Source organism: Dufourea novaeangliae, unplaced genomic scaffold (assembly GCF_001272555.1).
Source record: "Dufourea novaeangliae isolate 0120121106 unplaced genomic scaffold, ASM127255v1 scaffold103, whole genome shotgun sequence".
Classification (NCBI taxonomy): domain Eukaryota; kingdom Metazoa; phylum Arthropoda; class Insecta; order Hymenoptera; family Halictidae; genus Dufourea; species Dufourea novaeangliae.
Genome location: NW_015373979.1, coordinates 77,417 through 103,111, shown reverse-complemented (window position 1 = coordinate 103,111; position 25,695 = coordinate 77,417). Strand labels below are relative to the sequence as shown.

At 35.0% G+C, this 25,695-nt stretch overlaps 1 protein-coding gene across 1 annotated transcript in view; it reads left to right on the top strand.

Moving 5' to 3' along the window:
• Positions 1-23,075, top strand: part of LOC107187112 (Kv channel-interacting protein 4-like) — a 133,484-nt gene extending 110,409 nt beyond the window's left edge. Inside the window, exons 6-7 of the mRNA XM_015575120.1 lie at positions 10,232-10,444; positions 22,955-23,075. Coding sequence (XP_015430606.1) covers positions 10,232-10,444; positions 22,955-23,065 — 324 coding nt within the window. The 3' untranslated portion in view covers positions 23,066-23,075. The remainder of the gene's footprint in view (positions 1-10,231; positions 10,445-22,954) is intronic.
• The last annotated feature ends 2,620 nt before the right edge of the window (positions 23,076-25,695 follow it).

Here is a 25,695-nt window from a genome sequence, read left to right as displayed (position 1 = left end):
AAAGTATAAAAGAAAGCATGACGTGCTAACAGGGCGAAACATCAAGGCCATGAAACTTTACACTCCGTACGTAAGTGAGATTAAAAGCATTGTTCTTGGTTTATTTCAAGTTTTGTAGCCTGCGCTGAAATGTGCGTAGAACTTTATAATCTTCTTCATTTATCAGACTTCTATTCGACGAAATTAGATGAAATTCTACTTTATTTTGCTTCATATATGATAATCCTGGAAACTGAAGCTGGTTGTATTTTTTTTAAAGTAAGAACGGAAAAGTTATGGAAGATAATTTTAATCCCTGACACAGGTTGTAACTATTCTTTAGATGAAGTTATATTAGGTGAAAAACATCATTTACATGGTGGAATAGGCTCAATTTTCGCATAATTCTTATGATATTCTTACAAATGTATCGTTGCATGAAAATGACTAATTGTATATGTTCTTTTAAATAAGTACTTTTGAATAAACATTAAAGTAGGTTACTTACGAAGTATTTAAAAAGAGGTACATAAATAAATGACGCAGAAGGTGCTCCTTATGAAATGATAAATCATCCTAACATTTATCTTCAGTATTTTTACATGTAGAAGGTGCACAAAAATCAATTTAAGTAACTTTTTCCTAAAATTTTAGTTCCAGAATATTTAATTTAAGTAGCATTATCAGGACATAATAAATAGTATTTTTTAAATTGTAGGTCTTTCCGTTAATGTAACAATACAACTTTAAAATATAATACAATATGCTTTATACAAAACATGATATTTCATGAGATATTTTGTATTTCATTCAGACAATTATTTTATTGAAACAAGTACTGAATATTGTAGATTAATGAAATTGAAAAATAAGAATCATTAGTTTGGATCACGGACAATTTCTACTGTAAACGGCGAAAATTTACGAAACAATAATTAATTAATGGCAATGATAAAAATGTTAAAATTTGAAAATTTAAAGTGACTATGCCTTAAAAAAAAATTGCGTAAATTCTTTTTCATAATAAAAAATAAAAAATTTCTTAAAACATTCTGCATGGTACATCCATTAGAGAAATAAAAGAGGTTCCGATACGATATTAGAGTAAAGTTAAATACGTTCAAATAACATCTTGTACTGCAGAACAATAATTCTCTGCCCACAAATTCATTTCTTCGTATAAACAATACCAAACCACGGTAGAAAATCGTGAAAAATGAATGTTATATGTATATCGTAACACATACTATGACAAATACGAGTAAGAAGGTTGCTAATGTTTCGTAAATATACATGTAAATATGTATGTAATATACATGTATGTGTATATCCTGCATAATTTTAGCATATTGTTTGCATGTTTCTTACAAACATGGATATATACTATATGCATACCCTACGCAATATACATACATAGTAATACCCACAGTCTAGTCTTTCGTAAAGAGTGAAACTTAAAGCTTTACTAACAAGTTCCACGCGAATTTGTTTATTTTTTCGCGAAGTTTTCGACTTGTAGCCTGTCTTTACAGAACTCGCCTATTTATTTTCCAAAGACTTCGCGCCTCCAGTTCTTTATAGTTTCCGCATTTTATCTCCGGGGCTCGTTGATGTCCTCTTACCCTTTTACGTTACGAAATGCAATTTGCCGCGCTAACAGCTCTGACGCTCTGACGGACACAGCTTTTTGATATAAGGGAAATCATTAACCGAACAAGAACAACGCGTGTCGTGATGCTGTGGTCCGTGAGCAAACCATTTTGGCTCCCCTAATTATCAAATGCAGTCCTGCTTATACTTCGTGCAGTAACAGCTTATTTCTTGTAACCACGACTCGTTGGAAGAGTGAACATTTTTAATTAAAATCTTGATATCTGTGTCAGTGAAGAGTCAAAACGTAATGTGTGTGCTTTGTGACAATTAAATGCTGAGTTTCAAGAACAGATTCATGGAAAAAATATTAATCTGCATTCATATGGATGTAACGTGTACATGGATAAACAGATTATTTTGTAAATAGATTTGTTGATGTATTAAACATGAAGATGCATGGAACATTTATAACAGAAAGAATTGTTATCAAACAATTTGTATTTTCAAGAACCGAAAAAGTTTTATAATTTGTTTAAAACTTAGTAAACATGTCGCTTTATTACGTTTAAACTAATGAACAGTAGATATATAGGTCTGAATTTATAATCGATGTAACCTGAAATTCATTGATGGTAGAAATTTACTTTTAAGCACTGTTCCTTTAATCGATAACTTCTTTCCTAAAGAAACCGTTTCTATCAGAAACTTAAATGAAGATTTATTCACTGCACTTACGAGTGTAGCTTAAAGTTTGATTGTAACCGATTCTATAGTTTAATTGGTTTAAATATTTTTCAAGTTATTATCAAAACAAGTTATACATAATAAATGAAACGATAATCTACAGTCGTAAATGTGTAGTTAATTATAGGTATGTACATAAAGAGTGTTTAAAAATTACATATCACGCCTACCATAGCACCATTCTACCCCTCTGGATCGGTGGAGATCTGCAAAATAAAGTCACCACACAATTAACCTTGACCTTCAAATTTAAGGTCAAAGTTTTTTATTATTGCATGGTATTCTACTCGTCATGGGGATGAAAAGTCTGAAAGGAAAATTATGTTAACTCGGACTCACTTTTTTGCAATGTTTACATTTTTCAGTTAAGTACAGGGTAAATATCACCTACTCTTGCACATAGATACCTCAGATACACCATTATATATCCTGTAGCGACCTGGTCACTACCATTCCCCGTGTTTTAGGTAGTATGCGTAAGCGATGATTTACCGGGTTTTTCTGGAAGGTCTTGCTCGGGGCTGGCTTTTGTCGATGTACCCATCTGGCAACCAGACTCGTGCAGGCCTACAGTTTTAACGTTAAGGGTGAAAGTCAACGAACGTTGTGACCATTTTTGTCAGGTCATTTTTCCGAGGTTGTTCCTCAAGGTTTTCGGTCTTGGGGGGCATTCTGGAAGAATTCACCGAAGCCTTCACTTCGTACCGCGTCAGCGCACATTTCCAGTATATCTTATATACGCGTTTAATTATATATTGAGTGTTTATGTATCTGACGATATCATTTGTGTAACGTTCGCGTCCTATTGTTAAGCTATTGTCCCCTCAATCCCATATTCGTCCTTTCTTTCTTTCTTGCAATAAAACGTTCACAGTTCGTTGTTCCATATACATATACAGTAGACTCTAACTTTAATGCCACTGAACACATTCCCACATTAGTCACTTCCCCTTCACACGTACTTTCGCGCACACACATTCGCTCTCCCACCACATTGCATACGCCGGCGCACCAGAACGATCCCGCTTTTGCGCAGGCGCTGAGACCGAAGCCATGGCGACAGAACTTAGCATCGAGAGGGCTCTAAATCATTGCCATTTTACTCTCCTACAGCCCCGAAAATGGCATTATAGTAAGAGTCTACTGTATGCATAAGTCAGCGTACTCCCAACGCACACGTCAGTTGTCGCATATAGTACAGTGGTCTTAACTGCGTACAAAGACTTCCAGTTGATTGCACGCGCAGTCCTCTGCGCGTAGTTATGGTGAATATGAAATTCAATGCAGAATAACGCTTTGGTAGCCGTGACATATAGTTTTCAAACACTCTGTACATATGGACCTCGGATATGAGAGCTCGGACACTATGTGTATAACAAGTAATAAGGATTAAAAGACGTCTGAATTAATTCTTCATTAAACTTACTTTTATTTAACGTTTCAGTAATTACAAAACAGAATTAAATGTTAACTTCACTTCTGATCATCAGAAAATCCTTCATAATAGTTGAAAATTTATCCCAAAACTGGGGGACTATTTTTCGTGAGTAAATGAGAATAGGTTATGTTTGTATGTCCACCTTTGAATCGAGAAATCGTAATTTGTTCTATTTTTGTTAGGTCTGGTGATATATTCTCCTTGTTGTGAAGCTGTGTTGATTGTTTAGATATGTGGTAAACATGCAGTAAATATTATATAACTTAAAACGGAACTTCTACAATTATAAACAAATACGACTACTCCTTCAATTCCTAAAATAAACAAAACTACTTATAAGTGTTTGTAACCGTACATATTACATGTATTCCGAGGTACGGCAGGTGTAGCTATACGCGTATAAGGGCATAGCGCCCCACCAGTATTAGAATTCGGTGCTACGTGAGAAACGGGCAAAAAACCATGAAACTCCTGTGTCCCGTGTGATAACTGCGAATGCGTGCGCACCTAGCCCCCAGTAAATCACGATCGAAGGAGATCGACGCCAGTCCGTCGATCCTCACTCTACGACTTGGCGCGATCCAGTTAGGTCGATATTAATTATTAGAGTCCGTTAGACGAGAAACGGTATGTCGTTTGAGAAGTCATACCGACTTGGTGTTGAGAGCAAACCGTCTCTTATATCATCGCCGCGTACGGGCCTCAAACCGAGCAGGCACGAACACAAACCGCGCCGTGGCATAGCCTATACGAGATTCACAAACATACACGTCTAATAGAAGCGCCAGCGTAGCAGTCACAAATGTTCATATATTTCAATTCTAAAATCTAAATTCGAAATTCAAAGTCATATACTCAAAATTCTAAACTCTCTAGTACAATTGTGTTTTGGTCATTTAGTTCGTGAGGTGGCAGCACCTTATGGACCACTGTTGAGAGAATGAATAATTCCTGAGGGTTGGTACGAGTGAATATAAGTTAAGTTGGTATAAGTGAATATAAGTTAAGTTGGTATAAGTGAATAGATGGTAGGTTGGTACGAGCGAGCGGTGTGAGTGGTTTTTGTTTCTCCGAGGCACGTGGTATTCGAAGGTGCAGATGCTTAGAGAGAAAAAAGCACGTGTGTTGAAGATTAACTGTTAGTACATGCAAAGAAGGTGAAATAAAGTGTTTATGTTAAACGGAACCTGGCGAAGCAAAAAGATCAACAACCACTCATGAACTTGACCATAGAGCCAATTTAATCACCAGATTCACTGCTCAACATGGTCAAGCAGTAACTTCACCAACCAATCACATCATTCTGGGCACTATTCTGAGCTTATGAGCATGCGCCCACGCACATCATACATGCGCAACCAATCATCGTTGGACCACGTGGCAACATACGTGTTGCATCATTTCCGTCAATCTCCATCAATAACGACTCGCTGTATTACTTCTCGTTTCGTCCTGTGCTCTGCAAGCGCACGTGTTCATCGACTCGAATAGTTTTATTTTCACCATCGTTCATTTTTCGTTGTGATTCTCATCAATTAATAACTCATTGAACCAATCGATATTGTGTGTTAGTGTGATCAAGAAAATTGGTCGTTGTGCAGTTGATTTTCGGTGTGCAATCACCACGTGGCATGGGCCATTGTGGAAAATTCTGTCTAATCATCATACACCGTGATCGCTCATTGTCAGGCTCATTTTTGTAACATTCATTACCGCGGTCAATGCTCAGATACACCTTGTAAAAATCAAACTGTGACCGCGTGATCACTATTTAACATTTCCCAGTGCTCAACTCATCCAGTCATTTATTGTATCATTTATTATTTTTGTACCCAACCAATTCAACCACGGCAGCTATTAGTTTGGCAACATTTGAAACATTTTTTGGATCATATCAAAAGTGAAGTTAAAATTAATTATTTGTAAATTTCGTATAATGCAAATTACTCACCAACTCACAGCGTGAAAAACGTACGAGGATATCTTGTGATTTTGCCGTTTGAGTCACGTACGCCAATTTGGTGGATAGTCGCGCAATAATAACGTAAAATTCTATCGACGCGGACCGTCGATCGAAGGAACGCTATTTCTCGTCTAACAATAAGTAAGTTCCTAGTAAGGAGTGTTTACTCGGAGTGAAGCTTAGCGCACAAGCACAAGCGATGTTTCTCCACCAGTATCGGACAGAGGTTTTGAGCTCACGAAATTGTGCCTGTAACTGAAATCCTAGGTAGTGCGGTTTCACTGAGATTTAGTGCGTGTCTCCATCCAAGAAGTTCTCCCGACCTTGTCGGCAGGATCATTGGTTGATGCGACAGATTTCTGGGCACTACTTATTGATCAATCATATTTGAGATTCCAAGCACGAAACTGTGACAAAGACTGCGTGTAACACGTGGAATCGCGTGGCGGGTGCACCACCCATTGTATTATAGTCTCCGTCTCCAAAAATTAATCGCGTGTTGTATCACACATCACGGTTTACAGAATATATCACGATCTTACCAGATAAATCTATGATTCTTTGAAACATCCATATCACCACCTCCGTCCTCCAAGTACTGGAGGCACGAATCCTACCACTCCGCGATACTAGGGCATATCACCCGTGTGATCCGAGAGAGTAAAATAACCGGCCTTTAAATTTTGACTTTAATTTCGTTCAAAGTAAAAGTTAAATAGTACGATTACATAAATTATCGTACGAACAGAGAACTTACTAAAATACAGTTAAATAATATAATTGGCGTCCGAAAAAAGAAACGGCCAAAAGTACGGTTACATGTTATATAATTGAACATTGTCGTCGCTGATTACTTTTTGTAGTTGATAGCATTGTGAAAATATGAGAGAAAAAAGGATTGAAAATTTGTTGAAAAATAAAAGTCCAATTCAAAGTACAGTCGGTAAAGATGCACAGCTTCCCGTCGTGAATGCAGTTCGAGCTGCGTTCCCGAACATGAAACTCTAGAACATACGGAAATTGTACATATACCGTCGTTGTAATCGTTCTCTTTCGACGCAGATACAAATACGCACAAGTGGCACAGTAGACCAAACAGGAAAATTGTGCTGTTCAAAGTTCTGCTACAATTGACATAATAATTGTTGTATTAGGATTGAAAATAGTTCATGGGCTTCAATCGTTTCACAATATACTCGTACGTAAAATATGCGCATACTGGCTGTTATGTATTATGATCGTTGCATATGAAATAGCCGATTTTACTGAGGGATATATTTGACGGTACTTTTATGAATTAAAATTATTATACCTTCTCCTTTCTTTATTGCAAAATTAAATCAATTATGTTCAATACTGAAGTTAATTAAGGTAGAGAATTAATCTTAATTAAATTCGGCCATTTCCTCCGTGTTCCATCGCATACCAGGAACGACGGCTATGGAACCAGACGATACCGTTAACTTTTATTATTTTACTTCCTTTATACGTTCATTTTCGACTTTTTCGACACCGGCCACTTTTAATTTAGATTTCGCTAACTTAAAGGAATACAGTGGACTCTAACTATATTGCCATGGTCAGGGCCTTAGGGGAGTAGAGTGGCAATGAGTTCAGAGCCCTCTCCATGCTAAGTTCTATCGTCGTAGCCTCGGCTCCAGCGCCTGCGCAAAAGCTACATCGTACTGGTGCGCCGGCGTACGCAACCTGATGGGAGAGCAAATTTGTGTGCTCGAAAGTACGTGTGAAGAGGAAGTGCCTCGCGTGGCAAGATGTTTAGTGGCAATATGTATATCTAGTATCTACTTTCTTTGGCAAGAAAGATTCAATCAAACTGGATAACACGACATGTATCTGTGGGAATTATTTGTGTACGTGTTAAAAACAGAAGACAATGCTTTATATAGTTCCTCACAAAAATATTCTAGCACTTGCTTCATTTTGACTTTCATATTCTGTATTTTATATTTAAATATGGAATAGTACTGTTTCTTATTTACTCAAATCGATAACCTATTTATTCAAAATATACGTAAAACTCTTGAAAGGATTGGAAAGAAACGGAAAAATAACTAATTATGATGTTCTACAAATATTTGAATACTACAAAAATTAGATTGGGAACTTCCTTGAATGTCTGGCGATATAATTAAACAGTTGCTTCAATCGTTCCATAATTTTCACAATCCAAATTCTGTCAATAATCAAACATACCTACTTTTTTATCAATGTTTTACTTTAAAAAATCGTTAATAAGGAATAATCCTTTCTTTATCCGTGGAAACAATATGTACATTTAATGCGTAAATAGTTTTTATAACGAACTCTTAATTTGTTCGTTGAAATGCTTTTCACCTGGAGCCTAGAGCTACAAACACATTTAATTCCGGAGTGCACATGTTCTCATCTTGAATCGCATTTCCTCGTCGTAACTTAACCAGCTGGTATTAAAATTTATTGCCCGTGGGGCGAAGCATTATCTGACGTTACCCGTTGGACAGTCAATTACCGCCCGATTAAATGGATTTTTCGCGTGTTCCCTTTGATTCCGTATAATTTCATTTTCGCGTGAAGATACATTTAATTTACTGAAATCGACATAGATGATCACGTAATGTCTATAACACCAGACAATTTTCTATAGTGCTTATTTTTTTCACATTAAACAGTGGTCCGTCGCGGTACCACAAGCATCGTCCATGTATTTTAAAAATTTCGTTAGCCTTTCATTCGAATATTTTCTATGTTGATCTATACGTTCGTTTCTCTTCAAATCGTTCCATCTTTTACATATTTTCCGTGTTCGCCAAACATTCTCGATACTCTTCAACCTTTAACTAAAAAGCAACAGTTTTAAACATTAAGTCGGCAATCGGTAACGCATAGGTTCTAGAATCAATATACAGGGTGTAACAAAAATGTTGAAGGACCCGGAGATGGGAGACTCGTGAGGGGATTTGAAACAAGTTTTTCCTTAGCAAAAATGTAATCTGAGGCATTGTTAACGAGATATTAACGAAAAACCCCGACCAATCACAGCGCGAGTCTGCTAGACGAGTTCCTGCGGGTTACGTTGGCTACGAACTGCGATTGGTAGCCAACGTTACCGCAGGAACTCAGCTAGCAGACTCGCGCTGTGATTGGTCGGGGTTTTTCGTTAATATGTCGTTAACAAAGCCTCAAATAACATTTTTGCTAAGGAAAAACTTGTTTCAAATCCCCTCACGAGTCTCCCATCTCCGGGTCCTCCAAAATGTTTGTTACACCCTGCATAGTTAGGTCGTAAATTAAAACCTGAAGTGGGGACACCGACAGATGTAGATAGAAATAGTAGGTACCTTCCTTCCACCGATAGATTTCTGGTAGAAAGAGTACCTTCAATGTAAGCTTGCAAAAGTCCTTTGTGAATCGATCTTCCAAAATTTCTGCATACAGTCTTTCATTAAAACTGCACGATATGCTTTTGCTCGTAAACAATTGCGGTACTAACCAATATTTACCTGCAGTCTTTACAGATTAGGACGCATACTATTTCATCGACAGCTATGGACGAAGCTTGTGCTCCTTATTGGTTCCTAATTGCTGTTTCGGCATTCGGGACATGTAAACTTTAACTCCCGGTCGATTTTACGACCTCACCATATCGGTTATACCAGTTCTTATCGCTGACTCGCAGAACAATATGACCATAAACCGTTGCGGGACACTCGCAAACTCGACGAGGTCAGGTCAAACATTGCATTTCGTAACTAACAAACGCCTTCGGCGAAACCTTCGTCAATCACGGAGTGATGCGACATCTCGCGATAATCTCGCAAATTAACCACTGCTCGTTGGTAAATTAATACTGCGGAGCTCGTTTTAAAGATGATGTGATGGTGATTGGTATTATGTGTTTTAAATGATTGACACAACTTAGTAACACACTTAGATTTTAATATAAACTTGACAATGTGATGTATGTATGTGTGTGTACTGCTTGTGTTCTGACTGATCGATGTGTTCTTGTTGACGGTTGAATATGTTCTCCTGAATGAGGGAATGTATAGATGCTTGCTAGAACGGAGCGTCTCTTGATTGGTGGAAAATGCCGAATTTTGGTAGGTGTAGGTGGTTCAAGAAGTGGTACTATGAGTTGGAAGAAGCGGGGTTTGGTGTATGCATTGTTACTTGGATTCTTGGAAGTCAGGAATCCAAGTTATAAGGAACGGTCTTAAGGACCGCGAATGGTGTGCACGTGATGTGCAGCTGTCCAGGAATCCCTGTTTATGACAGTTTGGTGACCGTGTCGACGGCCCAAGACGCGACGAGCGTTGCGACCATCGCCTACCTACGTTGGGTCGCACCACGGAGAGATGCAACTTCTGAAGGCGTTTCAAACATACTTAAACAGGCAGTCTTGTTGCATACATCACTCGACACTTAAAGACTCAATTTGCAACCTAATATAATAGAAAACGAAATGGTAAGGAATTATAAATATTGAAAAAACCAATTTCGTTCTGATGTTCCAGGACTTTGTCACCGGCCTCAGTATACTGTCTCGTGGTTCCATCGACGAGAAACTACGCTGGACGTTTTCCCTTTACGATATCAACGGCGACGGTTGTATCACGAGAGAAGAAATGACAGATATCGTGACGGCGGTATACGAGCTGATGGGGAAATTTTCCGATCCAAATTTGGACCACCAAGGTGTACGTGACAAAGTGGATCGAATGTTCCAGGTATGAATTCTTTCATGGTCTTGTTTTCAGAAAAAAAGAATTTCAATTTCATTCAAAAATTTTACTTTAAAGCTGAAAAAATAGATTCCTATTGCTTCTTGCTATTTTAAATATTTGAATTTTGAACAAATACTTTTTTAAAAACATTGCCATAATGTTTTTATAAAGGAAACGAAATGAAATTGAAACTGCTCTGTATCTGAAAATAGAATATAAATTGCTTATGAAAGACTAAACAACATAACATTACATGTACTGTAATAATTGCATTTAATGAGGTATTTTACTAATTTAATCTACTTTATTTTATGCGGGGAAAAATATTATTTCGGACGAAATTGCCCTAATTTAAGCGTACTGATTTACTCATCTCCATTTTTCCAGTAAAATACTCCACTAAATTGCCATACCTTCAAAATGTCTCCATATGTAGAAAAAATTTCTATCCTTTCTTAATGAATATAGTGATATGGGAAATAATAAGTGAATTAAGAACAATATAAATGAATGTATTTAAAATAGAAAAGACACAAATCAGTTAAGCACAAACAATACAAATTAAAGTCCAAACGACACTGTCAATGTTTTCCTTGATTATTATTTTCTCCGCCTTATTTTCATTAATTATTATGAGTTATAGATCAAGGCGAACATTTTCGGCACATTCTAAATCTGTATCACGCACACAAGCATGAAGACGCAGAAATTTTACTCCCATAGTAGTAACCAAAATTTAAAGAACTTTGATTTTATGTGCATAATCCTTCTGCTTTCTAAAATTATTCCATCGCTGCTAACCTCCTCGGAAAGATCACTTGATGTTGTTATTCAATTAACCCTTTGCGGTCGACGACATTTTCGGCCGGGTGAGGTGGCCGAATAGCCGTGGCGCCGGAGAGGCGCCTTCCGACCGTAAAGGGTTAACAATGTGTGTACATATTTCAAGATGTGCATTTTCCGATTGAGAAAGTATGAACAAATTAAAATTATATGCATAACGAAAATATTAAAAAAGCACTATGGATACTGCCTGGTTCATCAAGCACAAAAAAGTATCTAAAACACATGTGACAATGTATGTACCTACATATTCAGGTTTCATGTTCGCTGTTTAGACAAATAAATTTTATCTTTCACACGACTGGTCAGCTATTTCAGCGCCGTCTTTCGTAGGAAACCTCCACAAGATCCTTTCAAAGGACTTATTTGCTGTCACTCTTTCATCTGTCGAGTTGTTTGAGTCCCCTTTGAAGCATCCTAACATCGACTCTCAACACAGGTGTATTTGCTCTCCGTGTTGCGGATTTCATCAAAAATTCTATCCATTTTCTATCTAATACCACTACAATTAATGTATCTTGCAATGTGTAAGTCTTCTACTTGCAACATTTATTTTTGCATTTCTTGTAAATTTACCATCAAATTATTAATTTTTCAATATTTTGTCTATAGTACCCACATCTATTCTTTATTCACATTGTAAATGATATTATATTAATTATATCATGATACGATATGAAGTATTATAGAATATTTCTTCACAATTTTTATATTAATAATATAATCACTAGCTGTACTCTTTTTATCCTTCAAATATAGTTACATTTTATGATCAAACGTATATCTGTATTAATGTACCTTCTTATAATTATAACTGATGGATAATATTTATATATTTAAATATCGAGTAGGTCAATATAAAATAAAGATATGTGTTGTTTGTTATGACGTGTTAATGCATAGGACACAAGTTCTTTTAAAAGAAACATTCCAACGTTTCGACATCATCAGGGCTAGAATTATATGCGAATGATACTCATATCACTAGTAAATATACTCAATGTGTTTATACAAATTCACATTTTCACAAATTGAATTGCAAAGACGAGACTCGAATGAAAATTCATTTCGTCAACCGCAAGTTTTATTGTCCTACAAATAAAACGTGAATGTCATTACACGTTATGAAAAGTTTTTCTTTCGCATCTTTTTAATTATGTATTTATGCTACAAATGTATGATACCACAATGTAGCAATAACTATATGTATAACTATGTAACTATAAACGTAAATCGATATTTTGGATAATAAGGAACTCGATGTGATAAAGGACTATGAAACAACAAGTAATTATATTAAGTATAATTCTACCTCGGGTGCTCAAAATAGAGAAATATTTTCGATAATTTCAAAAGAATTGACTACTTAAACTTTTTATTAGATACATATTGAGTAACCACTACAGAACACAAACAATCTATGCTCATATTAATAACATTAATTATTGCACAGCCGAAAACCAAACTACGAAAAATATTTGTTTCCTTCATAAATTGATTTATAATTTCAACTCAAATCGACATAAAAAAGAAGTGAACAAATTGACTTAAATTTATACGCACACACGTAAGAAACTATTAGGTTTTTCTTTTATAAATAACTACCTGTTCAAACGATTAAAGGACATATGTTCTTCGAATTTTTAAACCTACTTTCTATAAGCTTAAGGAATGAGGTTTAGAAGAAAATGGTGCGAAGCTTCTGAATAATGTGTTATCTTCTGAAAGGTCTCCTAACTTTTGTTAATCTCTAATTTGAATCTTAAATTTTGTTAGATTGTTTATGACACCATGAAAATGATCACCAAAGTAGGGGTAAAATTGGATTTGAAATACTTATATAAAATACTAATATAATACTAATACAAAAATAGAAGAAGACTGCAAACTGGTTTGAAAATACATACTTTGTTAATTATGTTACATTTAATTTATGTTGTATTATTTTTATAGTACGTCGTCAATATTACCAATGTGTACATTTGTCTCAGACACCATTTGACGTAGCAACAACGGCACCTTCATGTCGTGCATCTCAATACATGTATCCAACCAAACAAAATGCACATTTCAGACACACTTAAAAAGCATTGCTTTTCAATGGCTACGTGCAGGGAAAGGACGCTTTTAAATGTGTTTGACGCCGTGTATTGCATACACAGAAACGTGGCCTAAGTATACATTCACATTGTTTAAATATTCCGTGTTCCAGAACATTTGAAATGTTTAGTTTAAAGTCTTGGTCTTAAGCAAAACAGAAACTGAAATCATCATTATATAGATACAATAAAATTTCTAATAGAACATAAAAAGTGAATATCGCTTGCTTCTTACATATTGAATAAAAGTAAAAATTTCACTTAATTAGAATAAGATAATGTCTTTCGAAAGTTTTTAATGTTACAATAAGGAAAACCAATATTGTACTAAGCTGTTTTCTAGTACTCCGTTTGACTCTTCGAGTCTCATTGTAAGAGCACTGTTGTGGACCATTGAAACGAATCGAGTAATTTGCGCTTTGTTTACTTTCATAACAATGATACGTGCGTCAAAATTATTTTCAATACTATTTATAAACTATTAATAAGATTTAGTGGTATTTTTATTTAAACTAAATCGTAAAAGTAAAAATAGATTTACTGAAGCAAATGATATTCGTTTCAGCCACATATGGCCATTAGTTTATGAAATATTTCATGTTCAGTGCCAAGGAGCCTGCGAACACTCATTGAGGATTTACTGTAGTTGTTAAAAAATTCATTTCAACGAATACAAGAGAAACCATTTAGAAATCGTAATATATAAAAGTAAGAAAGAGGCTTTTGCACAACTTTTTAAATTAGGTACTGTGGGATTAAACTAGGTAAAACAATTAATGTATATGTATATGTATGGATATATATATATAGAAAGGTATATTTAAGTATAGTAATGTAAAGTACAACGATATGAGATATTCAACACGTGCTCGTTACTCGGAGGTACAATACGGACTGCTTTGTCTTCGTCTTTCGTTTACACGTTTCCCGAAAAAACAGCTGTTTTTGCTAATCGCGCCGTTCGCGAGGTCGCGTTACTTAAAAACATACGGCGTTGCGCAGGAGACGCACACACACACACATACACACTCTATGCCTCCTATCTCTCTCGTACCTACAGTACTGCAAATTTCTCCTAAATTTGATAATTGTGCTCCGAAATATGAATCTTTAGATACACATAGTTCGTTATTCCTCTGTTTAAAGTGAATAATTACTTTACACACTTCTGTTACAGCAAGAATATTAACATTAAGGAATAATTTTTAATTATTATAAATCATGGTTACTAAAGACTTTTATTTTGGTTATTACGTGCTAGTATCATTAAAGTTTAGAACAACTTCTGTTGAACGTCTTGTACCTTTTAGTCCACTTCATTAATTACGTACTAATTCTATTAATTATTTTCTGAAAATTCAATCACCTACTGGTTTGTACTACGTAGTATTGATAACTGTGCTCGTTCATTTCGACGAAAAAAAACGAGTGCCTGCTTATCTTACCTTCTACCGGTTGTCACATTGTTAGCTGCGAATGACAATGTCTGCAATGATGCACTCATACCCGTTGTTATCCTTCTTCTACGTCGAATAAAGAACAACTCAATTCACTCTGGAGAGAGACAATTTGTGGAAATATCTCATAGCTTCGGACCAAAAACAAGTTCCTGTTATACTACTTCTGACGAGAATGGAGAATCTAAAATTTCTGGCTTCACCAACTACCAATAATAACGTAGAAACCATATACAATATTGGAGCGATTACAAATTAAATGAATGTCGTCATTTTACTACTACAACATAAGCATTTACTCATCTTGGTATATTCATAATGGTTTGACGGTCCTAATACACAATGATGAACTACAAAATTGTAATTTTAACATGTCTTTATAAACGACTTATTAATAATTTCCTGAGTGTGTGAAAAAGGTTTATCAACCAAGGAGTTTAAATTGTTGCCACAGGTTCGATAACCTAATTACAATAATGCAAACATGCACGTTTTCTGTTATCTAATCTTATTTCTATAGAAATTAATTTTGTTTATCGTTGTATACCCTGTACTCGCAATACTCTATATTTATTCTCACTATTGCATTATTTCAAATGTGTGATAAATTTCTGCACCATTAAATTATAAACACGTTTGCAACTTACATTCTTAACATAATTTTTTAGCTGCTTCTAAATATGTAGGTACATCGAACCACAGTAGGCCATATGAAAAAGACTGCGTTCTGTCTTCATGAAAAATATACAATTGTTATTAATGAAACATCGCGAAGTAGCTTTATAGCTTGTTTCTACAATAATCGTCATAAAATTATTACTTGATCTGAATAACTGAAAACTCTACATTTAGTAGAGAACAATGCAATACAAATTTTACAGGTTATCAATGCACAGTATGTTTCTTTCTTTCTTTTTTACTAAAATTGTTACATAAACTACAGTAAGTGACCACTACAATCAGTAAATTATGAAACATCAATTAACGGTACAATGATTATTTATATGTTTACTGCATGATTCATCTTAGGTTTAGGTTGTGAATGTTTATGTATATTCATAGTGCTACATATAGGCTAATTTCCGAAGACGAGAACAAAATCAAATGTTTCTTCTATTCATTCTCGAATTTGATTACATATTACATAAAAATTTAATTGATTTCTAAAGAAGTTGTTCACAATCACAGTAGTATTAACGGATAACATATTTGATTTCAATATTAATTTCTGTTTCAGTAAAGCTTGCGAACCTAAAAAAAAGTAAAGTTGAAATGTTCCGTGAACGTACACCCATTGTCCCGATTTTTACAGTTCTTAAGCACCGAAATGAATTTTAATTTTTTCATTTTACTAAAAAAGGATTAATCTTTATACGTGAAACTCTATTTTATGCGAATTGTCATTTTTAAAATTCGTAAGATAACAGTACATAATTGCTATTTTCTATCTTTCAGATTGAAATATCACACATTTAAAAATATCTGTAAGGAATGCAAGATCATACCTTACTTATACTGAGATTACACCGTATTTATGTTTGAAAAATACAAAAATAATTTACGAATTTACAAAATAAATTAAACATTCTCATGAAAAATAGGACCGCAATTTGATTCACTCAAGATGTCTACAAATTCTAAATGCAATATGAACAATTAAATTTTGGGTTTTGTGCCTTAATTTACAGTTTGCGCAGAGATATTCACACAAAAATGAATCTATATTTTATAATACCTATTTTTTAGTACCTGAAATTTGGTATTACTGTACAGATTTCATAGGTAAACCGGATTTAATTTTTATCTTTAATTTTCAGAGTTGTTTTTATCCCAGCGACCCAAACTACATGTTATCCTACGTTAAGAACTGCTTCTTGCGAGAATTTCACAAAAATTGAGGTCTGCCACTTTGGTGCTGTCTCTTGTTAGGAGTTTCAGCTTCCTTTGTACAGTTTTAATCGAATCGGCTGGTGTATACACGTCAGAAACATTCTGCGTGTTAAAACTTTATTGGTATGCTCCATACAGTTTATGAAATAGTACAAATTCGTCGTATTCTCGGCAAAGGCGAACATAAGGAAACAGTGACAACACGGAATGGCCAATTTAAAGTTCGTCCCTTGGCGACACGAAAGAAAGATATAAAGTTTAAAGTGCCCGCAATTTTATTCCTAACCATTACTTTTCTTTGTTGGTATCGATATGTGTTATCAATGTACAGTGTGCTGATACAAATGTGGAACACTTTCACAGGGGTTCATTCTATATGCGAACTAATTGTAAGACGAAAATGAAGAATGACGAAATTGCATTCAAGGCTTTGTTTCCGAATGATTATTTGTTGAAAATACTAGCGAAAGTGCGTAAAAGACGTCTGGTGCAATGGATTATGCAGGATGTCCTCAAAATCGAAGTACAAACAACCAGGTGTTGATTCGATAGGCAAAAATAAGACCAAAAAAAAGAATAACTTTTCTTTATTTACAGCTTTGTTTTCGAAAAAAATGAGCTCGAAAATTTATTTAAATCACGTGTATTTGTGCTAAAAATAAGTAGAAACGGCCTACAATGAACAGACAAGCCAACCAAGTCTTATTCTATTGCCTGCGTATCCAACAAATTTTAAAATTCGATCATCTCGAAAACTAAGACTCCCCCAAAAAAAATTTATTCTTCTTTTCGACTTATTTTTGTATGTAGAATCAACATCCGGTCGCTCGTACCACGTTTTTAGTAACACCCTGTATGTAACCGAGTAAAGTGGTAGGTACCCACTTTCTTGTAAATACTTTAATCTTCGTACAGCAATGTGTCTTAAGGCATTCTATAAAATTAGTATAGCCATTGTAGGATATGGTACAAGATTTCCGATACTGACTGCTTTCTTCAATAACATGAAGAAAAAATCAGAAGTTTCGGAAGTGTTTGAGAAAAGTTATTAAACGTTACTTGTGCAGCTTCTTTGTCTGAGGCAAAATTTTTAACTGATTAATAAGTGAATCAAGTAAATAAAGAAAAACGAAATATATATGTGTATTGATACATATAAATAAAACACAAAGATATGTGTATTGATAGAAATAAAAAACGTTTATACATGCCAAGAGATACAGTAAATTAAGATTCTCAGGAATTATATACATTTTCTCTTATCATCCTTGTTACATAAATGTTCTCCTTCACAAAATCGGACTCCCATTTTTTATTTTCTTATTTTAGTAATTGACACATAATTCGAAAGTAAAATTTACAATACAAAAACGTGCATGCAATAAAATTTACGAAAATCAATGAGGACAAATCATTTCTGCTTTGAATGAATTTTTATAATTTTTCCAGACTGTAGAACAATTTTGTGGACATTAATTATTGATCTTATCGCTGCTCAAAATTAACACACTTCGTGCAGCTTGAAATGTCGCTTTATCAGTCATAAAAAAGTCACTAAATATGCTGGTATGATGGTTTAGTTGAAGACAATATGGTACACAATTGTAGGTTGATAACATCCGTAGAAATATGATAACAATATAGTTATATGATGACAATATAGAAATATGAATACATGCAACTTGATAAGAACCGCCTAAAATGTGTCGACTACAATGAGTAAAAAAGGATCATCTACCTCTTTAATTTTACTGTATTAATTTAATAGTATAATAATCCTGCACAATGTGAGCTTGAAATTCTGTGGATCACATTACGAAAGTGACTGATTAATCAATGTAGGACAAACATACCTACAAAAAGTGTAAGGAAGACGTCATAACAGTGGAAACAACTTTTTCGTGACGTAAACGACCTTTTATTGAGCTCCTTCTTCCACTATTTCCATAACGAGTGTCATAGAACTATGTCTTCGTTTCCCTGCTGTGTACTAATTGTAAGTCAAACAGTCTGCAAAAGAAAGTAGGTACACAGGAAAAGTGGTATGACAAGTGTATAGAATATCTTATGAAGCTTACAATATTTATATGCATAGTTAGAAGAAGCACCTATAATGGACTCCAAGTCAATTCTGATTAACTGCTACAGATTTACAGCGCAAATGAAAACAATAAATACACGTCTTTTAATCATGATAAGTACATTTTCATGGATAGAATTAATCCTAAAATGTTTTTCATTGGCAATACCTTAAAAGTTATTGACTAAGCAAAGGAGTATTTTTAACAAATATTTTATAGTTTTCAATGTAATGAGACGTAACATGAAGTATATCTATATGTATCAGGAAAGAATAGTGTCTAACATAGTGTCTGCTATTGTCATTGGCGAATGTGTCATCGCTATTGTATTGGCTTAAAATCGTGTTGTAGTTTTATTTGATTTCGTTGGCAGGGAATTTAACTTTTATTAGAAAAATGACAGGAGACTATAGAAAATGAGAGGATCGGTTTCGAGTGAGAATTGTTGTAGCAATTATCCAACAACAATAAAGATTTGTGCAGACACATATGTATAACATTCGAGAGCAATACCAAGCAATTCGAGAGAACGAATGCTATTCCTCTTGTGGATTTTGCCCAAAATAATTCATCTCACTTGAGGCTCATAATGCATAGGCACATACTATACTGATACTAAAAACTTTTCGTTCATGTATAACATTATGTCATTATTATATGACGGAATGAAAACGTAGTGCGATCGAACTGCTTACGATGAGTGTGTGAATGCGTGTGGTGTGGCTGGAGTGGAACGAAAGAAAAAGACAATCGTCGGGACGACGCACAGTGGGATATTTGACCTAAAACGCTTGTCACGACTATTTTAAAATTTACTCAATCTTCAAAATCTCATAACTGTATTACTATGCACCCAAAGTTGATGAAACAACAACCATTTTAAATTTTGATTGTCTAGAGGGTAAAATACGTCTTTAAATATAAGTGTGCTTTTCCTTGATGTTCGTCAAGTGCTACGGAGTCTAAACAAAATTTTTTTGCAATTTTAATATATACCACCGGAAAGTATGATCGTTTGTCTTTCAAATAAAGTAAACCTCATCGAAGAACTATGTTGTTTAACAAAGATACAGCCCTTTAAAGGAAATCTATATTTTTCGAATGTTTTGTGTACGGTAAGATATGTATACATATATGGTATAATATGTACATGTAATAGAAGGTCACCAACGAACCCTAGTCCTAATAAAGTTAATAACATACTAGAAACTTCAACCGTCAGGAATTGACAGACAAAATTTACAATAGGTTCACAATCAACTGACAGCGATGTATGCACGCGGGTCGATTATATCTACGATCATAAACATTCTGATTTATGGTATATAATATATAAAATAATATATATTTTAAGAATATTTTTTATTTACAATATATAATAGAATTAATTTTCGTCAGAAAATGCTTTGCAAGATTCTTCATCAGACAGTATTTCTTGCTTATGATATATCTGTTCTTCATCAATCTATCATCCACACCTTAATTACCTCATCATCAGATCAACCATACGATGTACGCCTATCATACACTCCTTTGCCTTCATAACAAGCTAAACTGTATCCAAAACGGATGTTTTTTAACGAAGTTATAGTCATTTCTGAAACATGAAAAACTCCGAACACTGTTGTCTATGAGGATTATCCGTTCTCAAATATGAACAAACTTTTACAATTTGAAAGCCCTCTTTATAAGGGAAGATTTTACGTCTTGGGCACCGAGATAAATGCATTCGAACGAAATGGTCAAAAAGTAGAAGGTTCAAGTTTTAATTTCCCTTTCATTTAAACAAATTCTGACGAATATGAACAAAGTTAAGGAACATTAAATATCAATAATTTTTCACTAGTGCACAGGTGGAAAAGTCGGTAGAACAGCTGTTTACTTACCCCGTAAAAGATGTCGATAACTTGTGCCCGCGGTATTTGAGTTAAATCAACCTGTATCGCATTAACTCTGATTACTCGATAAAATTCGCAAGAAATGTAAATATTTTCTTACGAATATTATCGAGTAGAGAGGGTTAATGCCACCTCTAGTTGTCACGTATCACAATTGTCCTGTCCACGTCTATCCATGAAATTAATCCGCACATGCACGTACACCACAGAAGTCCGCGAAAAATGTCCATACACACTGCGCGATTGTCCCGACCGCGAAAAATATAACTAATGTTTACCCTACAGTAATTGATTTATAACAACTATTTATACTAATTTTTAACACGCTATAGTTAATAAAACCTACAATATTTAATAAAACCTGCAGTAATGAATAAAATCTACAATATTTAATAAAACTTGCTTTAGGATAGCCACGGGTGTGTCTTTAAAATAAATGTGCACCAACTAACAAGAATAAAGTTTTTATTCAAACAAAAACAAGAACTAAACAATCACAAACAATAACGAAACTATAACAAAACCAAACAGTTGATAAAAAATAAGTAACACAAGAGTAATGAAACTATGGAGTATCAGACGTTGTTAACGGTTCGGCGGTTGACGATATTCAGCCCAAAAACTGTCCGTTTCGACCGTCTTCCCATGTTTACACGAGAAAACACATGTCTCGTTTTCCCAGGATTTTCCCGAAAAAGAGAAAGTTCTCTTTCAAGCATTTGTGAAGACGGCGACGTAATTCAAACCTACCCTGCACCTCTGCCATGCAGATGTTATAGCCTGGTAGGCAAAAATGCAAGGGAACGCCGAAACTGTAAAGGTCTGCTACACTTGCAATAATTAATAAAATCTACAATATTTAATAAAACCTACAATAATTAATAAAATCTACAATACTTAATAAAACCTACAATAATTAATTTGCACTATTTATAACGACGACATACGCGACACTACTAAATAATCACTACCTAATCGCTAAATAAACTAAAACTTAGTTTTCCGAACATGAACTCTATTTGCTCGTAGAATGTAAAGGGCACCGTTCGGAAAGAACGACTGATATTGTTGAACTGATCCTCCCTCGTTAGGATCGATGTGGCGTAATAGGTCGATCCCCACTCTTTCATGGTCAATACTTTTTGGGAAGGAAAAACTGCATGGGAAAGTGTCTTGGAGATCGCGTTTCTTTTCGTATATTCTTAGAGCAACATCTGTATTTTTTTCTCATACACCACTCGGAGCCTCGAGGCCACTTGGCCACGATGCCGAGGGTGTGCGAGTCTGGACATTATAAAACTGTCTCTTGTCTTCTGCAGGACGACCACCTGCGGATTGCCTGTAACGTGTTACTGCCATCGACAAAGATCTTGCCTATTGTGTTTTCAGCTGTCCCTCTTGACATTAACTTGTAAAAAGAACTTTCAATGTCGAATGCCAACTCTATGTTAGAAACGGTTCATATTACACCGAATGTATGTGTTTAACAATTTTATCTATTTTATTTTATGTAGTTTCTTCACGCATCATAGTGCAGGTTCGGCATATTTTATCTTAGTTTCATTCTAATATCATTATACGTTTTCTATGATCCATGTTAATTGCATATTATTTTTTTGCGGACACAAGACCCTCAAACACTTGTAGTAAGATCGAAGTGGTAATAAAATGTACAATGTACATAAAACATACAGTAAGTCCATATTCAATATTACAGGAATTTTTACCTCGTACCATCCGAGAACGGATAAAATAAAGGTATAATTATAATGTTCTCGTGAAGTTCTTGTTTCAGATTACAATTTGTGGCTGCGAATGAAACGTATGAATACTTTTGTCTAGCTATATACAGATAAAATTGATTTTATATTTTGTGATACGTAGGTAGCTCCGTGTAACATTTATGAAAGCTTGCGTCAGAATAATCGTAAATACTCCACAGGGAAGAACTTCAGTAACATCACCATAAAAACAAATGCAACGAAAAATATCTCTGTCTGAATTCATTTGTCCGGTACTGTATGTCTATGGTTGAACCTCGCGGCAGAATCATACCCGAAAATCTTCGAGGAATGCAGTTCTTATTAAAAATCCAAGTATCGATAGAAAGTTTCTAACATACCTGAAAAATCGTTTATCATAATGGATTTGTCTCCCTAATAGTTCAGATAATCGATATTTTTCTGTAATCAAATTACAATGTAATTTTTATACATGAAAATATAAAAATTTCTAACATTTTCAGAAAATGGATGGGAACAAGGACGGAGTGGTGACATTATCCGAATTTTTGGAAGCCTGTCGTGCGGACCCGGACATTTCAACGAGTATGGCAGCTCTGGATACGGCCTTCTGACACTCGGCACGACCACGATACACTCCATGGACCTGAAGAGATTTGTCGGTTTGGGAATAAATCGCTCAACGTGTTGTTGTACCTTAACTCTTGAAACAGGAGGCGAGAGAATTTCCTCGAACGAGCTTTAGGAAGATCCCGAGCGATGGGGGGTGGAGATTCGTTCCCAGCGTACGCGAATCTTCCGTAGTCGAGGCGTCTCGAATGATATCGACCCAAGCATTTTTCCTGTAACTTGTTGAAACGGTGGAAGTTACGAAAAAAAGACACACACACACACACACACACACACACAATGGCGGAATTATCGCTTTTATCGAGGCGTTTCCACATCGAAACGACAAAACGACGGTTCCCACGAGAAGCAAAAAGGTCGCATGAAATGATCGTGAGAATAGAAATTATCCTTTCCGAAAATTTCTAGTTGTTAGTATCAATTTATGCGTGTCGCCTAGCCGTGAAAGGATTAGATGAAGAGGATTTACAAAAAAGAAAATCTTACAAAAAAAAAAACAAACAGAAGCCGAAAAGAATGATATATCGTGATTGTTAGTAGTTAACCGAGTGGAAATTGTTACGGACTGTTTCCAGTAGTTCGTTTTTAAGGAACGCGCGCTACAAACGATGAACGTACATGCAAATTTAGGAAGAAATACTAATAGAGATACGCCATGCCTAAGCGACGATGAGATTAAAATGAAACTCACTTTAAGACGTGATGGTTGGTGTTTCGATGTAAGAAACAGATCGATATTCGTGTAGCACAGTGCGTCTTAGTAGAAAAAAATCCAGAAAAAAGACGGTTTTTTGTGAGATAGCTAAATAGTATTTTAAGAATACTAAAAAGAAAAAAAAACAAGAGTATGCCATTGAGCGCTCGATGTAAATTGGATACACGGCATTGTTTGTGCCAAAGGATTGTCATTCAGGGAAGAAACGAGAAGCACAAAGATCCGAATACAGTATTTATATGAAACTGATAATTGAGCTTAGCTTTCTACGATTTTCTGTTCCAATCATTTCGTCTGCTTACAGTGGAAAAACGATGTCTCGACGAGACCGTAACTATACGCATCGCGTCGAGTTCTTCTTTTGTACTGACGATGAGGTACACGTACCGCGCTTAATTCAAACGTGGATTCTTAAATGCTTCCGTAAACAATAATAACGTAGTCTACTTTTTTACAATGACCGTGTTTTTTACAAGGCTTACAATTGCTGCAAAACGAGCGGTGTGTCGGAACACAACACCGAGACAGTTGTATTTATTTGATCATGGTGACTGAGTAACATTTCCCTCTTTCTCTCTCTCTCTCCCTCTTCTTTCATTTTTTGATACCACAATCATTGCGAAAATCAATACATATACGTAACATCGCATCTTCCTCCGTTTGTGTCGCGCAAATACGAGCAACCTGAATTTAATTCGCTCTGCATGCGTAATCAACGATTGCGATGAGGAAAAACAAACGCAGTTCCCGGCGTGATCCAGTGGTTTCGTAGTTATCGTAAACTGACGTTATACTTTCAGTTGCATAATGACACATTAGCGAGCGGAGATAGGTCACGTATTCGACGCAACTGGCTCTTTTTAAGCCATTGTCGCTGGTTAAAACGGGTAGCATTAATGTTACGTAGTATTTTTAACGTAATAACACGTGAATCAGGCGTACTTAACACTGCACCAGCCATTTCTACGGGTACGTCAAACGAAGAGTCCAATCGTTGTTATTTACATCTGTTTGGTTTACTGAGCTGAACCATCTTTTACGATGACACTTATTCCGGGCATTGTTTTCTAATTACAATGTTTACTCTCCTTGAAGGACATTAAGACGTCTAAACCCTGATGAACACAATAGAACAAGATTTAAATCGATATATACATATTTATGAAAAAATAGTACCTACTCAAGAATAATTGTTCTGGCGAATTGTTTAGGCTGAAACTCTGCTACACTGAGGCTTAGAACACTTTACTTTTTCTCATTTATTTTTTAATATTACTTTCATTGTATTTTCCATCTTCTGCGATACTAACAAGGATATTTTGTTCATCAGTTTGTACCTTTATTTATTACATCGCCATATTTCACTGTAATCGAAAAGTGTTTCATCGCATCCAAGTCACTCTTCTAAAAAATGAGATTTCTACTTTTAAAATGTTTTCTCTGTCATCAAAAGCAACGGACATGGTTAAGATGTAGTGTGTATTCGTTCCACTGTTAATGAACATTTTTCAAAAAAGAATTGTCCCTTTTTAAAGAGAAAATATTGTATATATGGTGAACATTTTATTCGGGAAATATCAATTCCTTCAAATAGGGATTTATGAAAAATTGAACATACGTCTTTTGGAGGTCCACAAATCACTTATGAACAAAATTATAGCATACCACATTAGTTTGTTGCTAATGGAGTGGCTGATTTCACTGAGTAATACAATTATGTTCTTAGAAATAACATTGCTTAAACGTTATGTCAAATGAATGGAACAATAACCAGAATAAAATTTGGTCTATTTTCTAACATACATTTAATCATGAAAATTTTAAGTGATAAAATATTTTCTGCTAACATCATAAAACTCCGTTCGGATACCATAGTTTCACTACTGCTTAGTTTTTCAC